The 11,108-nt window shown below is 32.4% G+C and overlaps 1 protein-coding gene and 1 non-coding gene across 2 annotated transcripts; one reads left to right on the forward strand and one right to left on the reverse strand.

Moving 5' to 3' along the window:
- Positions 1-13: 13 nt before the first annotated feature.
- On the forward strand, positions 14-107 carry TRNAY-GUA (transfer RNA tyrosine (anticodon GUA)). The gene is made up of 2 exons: positions 14-50; positions 72-107. It is a non-coding gene; the product is annotated as a tRNA-Tyr (tRNA).
- A 752-nt stretch (positions 108-859) lies between these two features.
- LOC137823796 (CBL-interacting protein kinase 2) lies at positions 860-4,431 on the reverse strand. The gene is made up of 2 exons (XM_068629070.1): positions 4,248-4,431; positions 860-2,856 (listed from the first exon to the last, which is right to left on the reverse strand). Exon 2 carries the CDS (start codon positions 2,419-2,421, stop codon positions 1,036-1,038), a length of 1,386 nt encoding a protein of 461 aa, XP_068485171.1. The 5' UTR covers positions 2,422-2,856; positions 4,248-4,431; the 3' UTR covers positions 860-1,035.
- Positions 4,432-11,108: the final 6,677 nt, after the last annotated feature.

The following is an 11,108-nucleotide window of genomic DNA, read 5'->3' on the forward strand; positions in this document are numbered from 1 at the left end:
TATGTAAACATGTCCGACCTTAGCTCAGTTGGTAGAGCGGAGGACTGTAGTTGGTAATCTCCCAAATAGTCATCCTTAGGTCGCTGGTTCGAATCCGGCAGGTCGGATTTCTTTTTTCATTGTTAAATTTACTAAATGGTTGCAATTTGTATTTTAAGCTCTACTTGTTTTACACAAAAAATATTTTATAATATTTTATTTTTCAAATTAAAGAAATCTTATTTACAAATAAGACTTTATTTATTTATTTTTATTCAAATCGTATTAAAAGTATAAGTTTATTTTATTTTTTATTTTTTGTTTTTTTTACTTTTAACATTTTCTGAACATATCTGTACAGGTGTATCAATTACAAGTTAGTCTTATATACAATGACGATAATAATTGTATGTTATATAATAAATGATTAAAAAATATTTTGTAACTACAATTTAGACATAAACAAATTTTGACGATGCATAAAGTATGATAAGATAAGATAATAGTGGAACCCTTCTTATAATTTATTTCTAATACTAAAAAACATTAGGCACCTTCAAGTTGAATAAAGATTCTTGTTTACAAATACTTCAATTTTACAAAGGTATACTACTAAACAATGATTTTTTCTAATCCTAGTAAAATAAATTATTTTTGTTCTATTTTATTTTTAATATTTAAAATTTGAAATCATCATTTTTTATAATATCTTGAGATTAATTGGAGTAGCATATGATATAATATTTTTTAAAATTTTCACCCGATAGCATTTCTTAGTCACCCTTTAAATAAAATAAAATGCATAATTAAATCATAATAAGTCCAAATCAATTCATAGACAAATTGGTATTGGAAATAGAAAGAAAAGAAAAACATAATGTGAAGCAACTAAGTACAAAAAAATATTATTAAGGATGTGGAATAAAGCACCCAAATTGGTGAATTTTGCCATTTGTGTACACAATTATTCAAGTATCCATCAGAAAAGGCTCAACTAGCCAACTACGTTATATCGAGTCCTATCAACAACCAAAGAATGAAATATTGATCAGGAAACTAAGCGGTGTGAGAAGGTTGGTGGTCTTCCTGAATTACTTCATGATGTTGTTGATCTTGCTGTGGTTGTTCTCCTTGCCAGGTCCAAACAATGTCCTGAAGTGCTGGTCTAATATCCTGTGTAAAAAGCTTCTGGTACTCCATGGTATCACCATTGGACTTTCTAAGTTCCACCATGTGGAGCTGTGGGGTAATCTCAAAAATCTCAGCATCAACACCTAAAGTCCCTTTCCTTCCTTCCTTAGAACCCTCCATCTTCAATAAGCCTCCATCTTTCTTCCTTACTTTCAAGGAAAGCCGCTTACAAATTTCTTCCAACTTAGAGATTATACTCGAAGCAGGCTTATTTGACATAAACCGCATCTCTTTCATCGAAACAGTCTCCTGGAACATACCAGATAAATCAAAACCAGTTGAGAAGGAGATAATAGCAAAAGCATTTAAGTTACAAGGCTTGGTCAGTTCATGCTTTGATTCTGCAATAGGTGGACCATCATTCTCGCACGCTTCAAATATTCCATCAGCATCCTGGGGAGCTAGTTCTTGGTTTTCGGTTGGAGTAATAGCAGGATTCTCCAACCCCACTTTAAACCAGGAACATTTCATAATCCTGGCAATTGATATCCTGGTCTTTGGGTTTGGATCCAATATTCTGGACAATAACCGGCGAACATCAGGTGCAAACCATTTAGGAAATTTGAATTGCCCTTTAATAATTTTCTTGTACATCTCCATCAGATTTGAATCATGGAATGGAAGATGCCCAGCCAACAGAACAAACAAGATTACCCCACATGACCATATATCTGCTTTCACCCCATCATAACCCTTTCTGTTTATCACTTCTGGAGCAACATAGGCAGGGGTACCACAAGTAGTATGGAGCAATCCATCTTGGCCCTTGGATTCAAAAAGGGCACTCAACCCAAAGTCCGAAACCAACAAATTCTCATTTTCATCCAAAAGTATATTTTCAGGCTTTAAGTCTCGATGACACACACCCCTGCTATGGCAGTAGTCAACAGCACTAATCAGTTGCTGAAAATATTTCCTAGCAGCATCCACCTTGAGCCTTCCTTTGAGTACCTTGTTGAAGAGTTCACCACCTTTTGCAAGCTCCATGACAAAGTAAATTTTGGTTTTAGAGGCAATTACCTCATAAAGCTCAACCACGCGTCGATGTCTTATTAATCTCATCACTGAAATTTCACGCTTAATCTGATCAACCAGTCCAACTTTCAAAACTTTTTCCTTATCAATTACCTTAATGGCCACACTCGTGCCAGTTATCAGATTCCTAGCATGGTAGACCTTTGCAAAGTTCCCTTGGCCTAATAATCTACCAAGTTCATATTTTTGCATAAGCACACCTCCCTTCTGTTCCATTTATTGCAGCACCTTTTGCACAAAACCAATGCTTACTTTAAATAGTATAGTATACCAAGTATATACTGAGTCTGGGTGCTTATGTTTCCAGAAAGTAGTAAACTATTCCAATGATGCTCAAAGCTCAGCCATCTTCACTAACATCACGTTTTGACTTCACACAAATGCTCAGATTTCCAGCTACCTCAGTCAAATGAGCATAAAACAGATATTCACAGTAGTCTAAACATCCAGTCTCATCAAGGATTAATAAGGTTGGCACAGATGGTGCTACAACTTCATTAACACTACAGAGTGAACTGTTAACTTTCAACCACATCTTTCAGCATTCCCTGGTTTTGGTAAAAGACGGTAGATAATACTTAATGAACTCCTTAAAGTAGCACCCGCTTAGCTTTCAAATACCCAAAAGCAAAACATTTAAGGAAGGCTCGTCTGAAAAAAGACAGAAAATTAGTAGGCAACCTTAAACGATCAATCCAGCTAAATAAATTTTAAAAAATAACTATGCTTAAATCTCTTGTGATATGTAAACTTCAACCTTTTTTCTGTCAGTATTTATAATTTCTCTCAGATGCTAGTGTTTTAACAATCTGAATGTATTAAAAACAAACTAAGAAAAGGGACAAAAATCAAATCCCCAAACATAACAGCAACAGGTGACTTTGGTTAAATAAGCAAACACATTTGCCAATACCAACACACTCATGGGCTTGACACTGCAACAATGACAATTCTAACCAGATATACCATACTTTAAATGTGATCAGCAGTGATTTCATACCAAAGCAAGCTAGGCAAACAAGAGAAATAGCACTCACATATCCATGTGGATTTTCTTAAAGCGGCAGAATCTGGTGAAAGTTAGAAGGGTAGGAAATTTCAAATGGTGAAATTAGGCACTCCAAGCTTTCTATGCATGTGTTTCTACTTCCCATCAGGTCATGACCTAACTTTTATAATTCTTCCATTATGTCTACCTAATTCCTTGTTTGTTTCACATGTCAATGTCCTTGTCACATCATATTTTGAAGGGAAAAACTTATGTAGTTGTTTCATCTCAAAAATGAAGAAGTAGATTCGATTTACAAAATTGATGCAGCACAAAAGCTATTTGGAGTTGTTTCAACTCAAAATTAGTTCTAGATTCAAAATCAATTTCTTTGTGAAACCAAATATGTGAACATTTACCTAAAATTATGTTATATGGCACTTCAACATGATCTTAGATGAATCATCATGAATCCAAACAAGCACAATTTTTATCCATGCTTTAAGATTGGCAAAATCTTCACCATATGCAGCAATTTAATCGAATAGTCACAAAAAAAAGTTTTACAATAAAGAAACTGTGAAATTGACAATCAGAATAAAAGTAAACCATCACCAAAAAAAATAAAAATCACCCTCTACACCATCGCACACCAAAACACAACACAGATAAAACAGAACACTCTCTACACAAGTAATATACTAAAACAACAAAATTGCTTCAAAAGAATAAAAACAAATCAGTGATAACAAGTAAACGATCCACCAGCTTCATCACCCCAACCAAAAAATAAATGAAAACAGCACACATCACCCCACATAAGACTATTGATGGGGTACGAAGAGAGAGTGGAAAAGCTTTTGAATTTGCAAGATGTTGAACCAAACAGTGAGAATTAATAAAAAAAAATGTGGTTAAAAATCGAAACGATCTCAAACCTGAAGCCAAGCATGTAAAAAGCATGAACATTTCATGCAGAAAACAGAGAAAGTATTGTTTATTTGATATGAAAAACGATGCAGAAGAAAAATAGAGGAGCTAAGAAGGGTGTTACCTGTGAGGAGGTTTGAGAAGTATCGTTTTTGTGTCAGTGGCTCTGCAGTCGGAGTGAATCAGAGAGATGGGCAATCAGAAAGATAACAGAAAATGTGATGTCGTTTTAACGTCTGTGGCAAATCTTCAATTCCGTGGGCACAGCTTCTTATACACTTCACCTGATTTTTGTTATTTGTTAATTTGTTATATCTTGCAAATTTTAACAAATAAAAGATAACAGCAAAATAGTGGGACATATTATTTTTACTTAATTTTTCAAAAATATTTTGAAAAAGTTTATACTTTAAAAATAGGAAAAATATATTTTTTCTATATTTTTATTAAATTTTGATTATGTACTTTCAAATTAGTGAATGTATGCTTGGCAACCTATAAAGATAAATTTAGTATTTTATTAAATTTTGTGATAGTTAGAAAATATAATTAAATATTAAACTGAAATAAACTTTAATAGAGTATATAGTGCACATATATACTAATATTTTTTTTATCAGCAAAATATATACTAATATATATACAACTGATACATTTTTTTAGTTACTTTTTAATTTACATATTTTTTTTTACAATTTTATCTTTATTGTTGTTGTAACTGTTTTTAGTGTGACAACTGTTATTAGAATAGTTCAAGGTATGGAAGTAAATTGTGTTTTCTTTTGGAGATATTTTCACTCATATATCGAATCTTTTATAAGATACATATTTTTTAGTTAAAAAAATAATATAAGTTTAAGTACACAAAAACAAGATTAGCACGAGTAGGTTGAACAAAATCATAAAAAAAAAAAATTATTTAAATTTATCTAACTAATCATTTGTTAAATTTATTATAAACCAATCATTAAAAAATCAAAATTAACTTTGATAATGTTGGATGACTATGTTTACAAATAATAACATGCTATATTACTTTTTCTACACGTGTTTTAAGAAAAAAAAGATTTATATATTCTTTCAAAATATTGACGTGAAAGCATAATTGTTTAATTAAAACCTCTTAACAATCTCACACCTCAAGTTTCCCTTATTATACGGAGCACATGAGAAGAAAAGAAAAAGTATAAAAAGTTATGAAAGGAATAAGTCAAAAGAAAACACATATTCCTAAACAAATCGCAATAAGCTAAGAATATTATCGTACCAAACAAAGTTAAGTGTGGTATGAAGACTATGATTAAGTAGTTTATTAACATAGAAGTTTCTCTCTTTAAAAATATGTGAAGAACAAAAAGGTATAGAAGAACAAAATGCTAAACATTTTCTCCATCTCGCATGTACTTCCGAGGTACACTGAAAGCTTTGATAAATATGAATCACATTCAAGATAAATATTACTCTAACTAAATCTATTTGCATATTTTGTAACAAACATAACTGCCAAAAAGTAACTGCAAGTACAGAGTCAACACCAATGTAATTACTTTTCCTACCATGAAAAATTCCTAGAAGCATGACCAAGATTACCACCTGAAGTTCCATCCATTTTACACTTTATACAATGAAATAAAGATAGGTGCCAATTAACTTCATTAACTTTATTTCAACATACTGGCTCTATCAAGGTAAAAGATAGAAATCAGCTTTAAAGGTTCTTGTGTTGTTGACAAACAAACTTCTTCTTGATGGTTATAGATTTTCTCTTGTTAATATATTTATACCATATAAAATTTATAATCAAAATTTCCATCTTTTTAACTGGAGAAATAAACCAGTTATAAACATGAAAATATAAAAAAAAAATCCCAACATGAGAGAGTTCATGAATTGAATACAACCCATTATAGATACTAACTTGCTTTTTCATAAAAGTAACTTAACCCTAACATATTCCACTACAAGAAATAAGAAAAATAGTGTAGGTCTTTTAGAGACACAAATAAGAAAAAGTCCACACAAAATTGCTTTTAGCGTAGGTTCAGCGTCAAACATAAAATGAAAGCTAATACCTTTGATGCTAACACTGTAGCGAGGGATTGAGTGGTTGACGTAATTTGAGTGGGTTAAACCTACGCAAAATGGAAGCAATTTGAGTGGGCTAAAACTACGAAGCAATTTGTGTGGGCTAAAACTACACAATATGGACGTATTTTGAGTGGGTTAAACCTACGCAACGTGGACGCATTTTGCGTGGGTTAGTTTAAATTAAATTAGTGTGGATGTAACCTACACTTCTTGAACACTAATTAAATTAAATTAAACTCATGAATGGGTTTAGTGGACACAAATTTAAAATAAGTTAAAATGTTAGTGTGGGTTAAGCCCATGCAAATTGTGAAATAAAAAAAAATATTTAAAAATCATATTTGAACTTTAAAAATAAAATAAAATACTAGATTAAATTTGAATCCGTTTTCAATGAATCTAAATCCAATTTATAAGAATGTAATACCTGTAATTGATTGTAATAAAGAAATAAATCTATAAACAACACTAAAATTACAAAAAACACCAATTTCCAAACTGAAATGAATATTGAAATTGAATTATAACATGTGGTCACTAATTGAAATCCAAATCAGAATGAATTAAGCATGATAACATGAATGTCCTGTAAGTAAAATCCAAAATATAACAAAAAATCATATTTGAAAGTTGCATAACACCCGATGTTTATCAATAAAATTCAAAATGTATAAGTGTCCATAAAGATATGAAGAAAAAATTTAAACATAGATGCATGGATGATGAACTCAAGGCACTGTGATCATCAAATTGTTCAGCATAGTACGGGTGGACTTGACTCTGCCATTTCATGTGTCAGGTTGTCGTTCCATCGTGGCTAATTTTTGCTCAGACATATGTATTCTATCCATCAAGATAGCTACATTTTGATTTGTTTGATTAGCTATTTGATTTGCTTTCATGACCTTTCGACAGAGTTGTTCATTCTCAGTTATGTAGTCAATGGAAGAAGGTAATATGTTAGGTTGAGTCATCGATGACACACCATGTCGAGTGTTGGCAGACAAGTTTGTAGTGCCATAAGATAAACCTCTGCTCTTACCTCCAACAACGTCCTTCCAGCATTGAAGCTTTATTGTTGATTGGATGTCAGAGGTAGATCCTTCAGAGTTGTTGGTTTGGATGGCTTTCAGTCGCTCATGGTAGGTTTCCTAATGCATTTACTTACATAAGTTTGTCTGACACGATTATCTACCCAAGCACCATCCTTCTTACTGTGTGTTTCCATGAATAATTCATCTGGCTCAATAGGTCGACCATATTTACACTCCTCAAATAAATGAAAATAGTTAACAATATTAGATATTACATACTAAATTGAATAAGATGTAACAAAATATACATAATTAATGTACTTATAAGTCCCAATGCAATGTCCACATGTGACTTACGGCCAGTGGAATGCAATGTCCCACTCGAGTTGATGACCGATTTAATTTATTTTGAATTGATTTTTGTTTGAACTATTCGGAATTCCAATAGGTCAAAAGACCAATTCATGCCTGCTCACCAATCCAAGTAGGTCTAGTCCCTTTAACTCGAGCTTTCCCAAGCATACTTTTGGGAACTCCACGCCTAACATTGTTCTGTCTAATGATAGAACCATCCCTACCTCTAGTCCTAGGCCTTTTTCCTGCAAAAATAAAATTACACGATCAATTAAGTTGGACACATTGTCATATGTGTTGTCAAATAATATACAAGACTATTATACATTAGTCGTCAGTATTATGAAAGTCCCCTTCGACAGAGTCGTTGTCATCATGTTCTCCATCATCTTCACTGGATTCAATGATTTCATCATCGTCATCTTCATCGTCGTCACTTATTGGTTCAATAAGATCATCATTGACCAATTCAAGAACTTATGTGTCACCTAAGCCTTGTAATTGTTCAATTGTTGTGACTGGTAAGACATTAGGCATTTCCTCAAGTTGGTAAGGCAAATCATCTGGATAGGAAATATAGTAAAGTTATCTTACTTTTTGTGGAAGGATGAAGGGATCATACTAAATATATCTTCCAAACATCTTGATTTCTATAATGTTATATTTTGAATGAACTTTGGTCCTTTATCTTGTGTTGGATCAAACCATTGACTGTAGAAAATGGGAGTCTTCTTACTTAATCCAAGATATTGTATTTCATAAGTATGTTCGATAACGGCAAAGAAGTCATCTTGTCCTCCTTTTGTCACACCTTTTACATGAACCCCATAGTTTGCAGTTTTCTTACCTTCATTTTATGTCTTAGTGTGAAACTTTTACCCATTAACAAAGTACATATTCCACGATGTTACAGATAAATCAGGTCCCAAGCTAATGCCTTCATGTTTGGGTCAATCACTCTATTTCTCTCGTCAACAACCTATGAATTAATCATAGACACAATTTACAGGTAAATTCACTATAATAGAGATTTAGAATCAACCGATAATAACATAACACTTACATAGTTCTTAAACCACTCTGAAAAATAATTATGTATACAAGTTGATGTTTCTTCATCGTTGTTGGAGTGAACTTGTAAGAACAATCTTCACAAAAATATGTGATCAGTCACACCCGTGTAATTCAAACATAATGAGTAAAAAATAATATGGTATTTAACTTACTCAAGTATCGGTTTGACCTCATTGCAATTGATGAGGATATGTACGTGGGTAGAACGATATTCATCATCAGTTAACCAATATTGTTTGCATGATCCAGTTGGGCGACTACTTTTGGCAAAAATTGAGAATGATGATTCTACTCCCTCATTTGTCATAGTTCGAGGATCATTTCTCAAACTTGTATTTGAAAACAAACTTGCATGTTTAAAATAATGAGAACAAAAATAAGTTATTTCATGGTGTAAGTAGAATGCGCATATTGATCCTTCTACCCTTGCCAAATTAGCCACTTCTCGTTTTTCATCGCCCATCATCCTACAATAAACAACAGGTTTTAAGCATTATACAATTCTTAGGAAATTTGTTCTATTGCCTTTAAAAAAAATTCATGAATTTCGTTGATGAATCGTGGCTTAAGTATCCTTGAGGGATCAACCATGTCATACATCCAGTCTCGATCTATTATTCTACATGTTGATGATGAAAGTGTAAGGGAACATAGAAATACTTAGGTTACACATACGTTTTGCATGTACTTAGGTGTACATGCATTTCCATTCGTAAATTGGAATGGGACTTAATTTGAAAGCATTAACTATACATGTACAATTTTTTTCTCAACAAAGAATTAATAAAAATAAACGGGACCCTTTAGGGGTGTCCTAACCCTTATACACAAATCTATCCTAGCATAAGAATCTGTTGAAGATGGTTGTTGCCCCTTCAAGATTGTGTTTGATGAAGACTTCTATGTACATTTCATGTGTATTTTTGCTTTGCTTTAAGTGTGTCTTAGGTAGTGCTTAGAGGTTGTTTAAGAGTGGGCTTTTTGCTGAGTAACTCACCTCATAACCACTGGCCATGTGATAAGAACAAACATAAGTTTTCTTAAACTGTTTTTCACATGTTTTACAAAAAACACGTTTACTGCATAAAAATAAATTTGTTCTTTTCTAAATAAACAGATTCATTTTTACACTGATGCCTTGGCTAAGTCTTGAGAAAATTAGATTTTGTGCATCATGTATTTTGACTAAGTCTTCTATCTTTCAAAACGACTGTGTTTCAAACAGTTAAGCTTTTCTATTTTCGTTTTGAAAAATAAATATGTTCATCTGTAAATGAATAGATTCTTTTTGTCTCTGGTGCCATATCTAGCTTAAACGTTTTTTCAGTTTTATCCCTGCACCAGAGTGGTTGACTAAGTCTCCTCACTTAACAAATTCTCTAACTGCTTTTGAAAATAAATCTGTTCATTTTATTTTCAATCTGTTCATTTATAACAGCTTTAACTGTTTTTCAAAATTCTGTTATAAGTTGGTTTTCTATAAAATGAGAACTTGTTTCTGAGTTTAAAGATCGTTCATACATTTGTAAAAACAAGTTTGACAGCAAAGAATTAAGAGTTTATAAAGGATTAGCATTTGTTCTTCAAAGATTTCGAAAATCACAAAGTGTTTGTTCTTGGTTTGGTTCCAAAAGCTTGGTGTGAGGTGCTGCTACTGTTCTAGCAATCTTGCCTACTGGTTTAAGGCAGATCTTTGTATCCTCAATCAGGTGTAGTCGTTTCACTTTTCACTTCTTGTAATAGTTTGGTTGAACACTCTTCTTGATAGGTTTTCTTGAAGAATGTGTGTGAGCTGAAATAGGTTTTTTCAGCAAGAGTACCTAAGTTCTTGTAGGTTTCAAGAACAGTGGGAATTGTGTTTGTTTGTACTGTGATTTAGTGAATTTCACCTTGGTTTTAGGTGAAGACTGGATGTAGCTCAGTTGAGTGAACCAGTATAACTGCCTTGTGTTCATTCTCTCTTAATCTCTGCAATTAAGTTTCTGCATAATTGATAAAACAACAAAGAAATAAATCTGTTCAATTAAAAATAAATTTGTTCTTTCTGGGCACGGTTCATATTGTTCTTAATTTCTGGAAAACTGGTTGATTTCAATAAGAACACTTATAATCTGTTAAAAGCCATTAGAACAGGTTGATTGTAATAGATCACTCAATAAACTGTCAAGTCATTAATTGAACCTTAATCACTTGCTTGAAATTGAAGGTTGCTGTTTTGGTGATTCACTGTTTTTCGTTCTAATATCAGTGTGTGTGCATCTGGAAAGTCTATCTGTATAATCTTGTGATTCACCTTGCTGTATAAACGCTTTTCAAACACAAACAGTGCCAAAATAAATCTGTTCATTTCCGCATAAATCGATTTATTTTCTGTAAACTGTGTTAAACACTGTTTCTGCGCGAAAGATTTAAAAGGTCAATTCACCCCCCTCTTG

Source organism: Phaseolus vulgaris, chromosome 8, assembly GCF_051622355.1.
Source record: "Phaseolus vulgaris cultivar YP4 chromosome 8, ASM5162235v1, whole genome shotgun sequence".
NCBI classification, from domain to species: domain Eukaryota; kingdom Viridiplantae; phylum Streptophyta; class Magnoliopsida; order Fabales; family Fabaceae; genus Phaseolus; species Phaseolus vulgaris.

Bases quoted from the DNA above. Each gene is read 5' to 3' on its own strand.
- LOC137823796 (XM_068629070.1), bottom strand. From the start codon at position 2,421: ATGGAACAGAAGGGAGGTGTGCTTATGCAAAAATATGAACTTGGTAGA.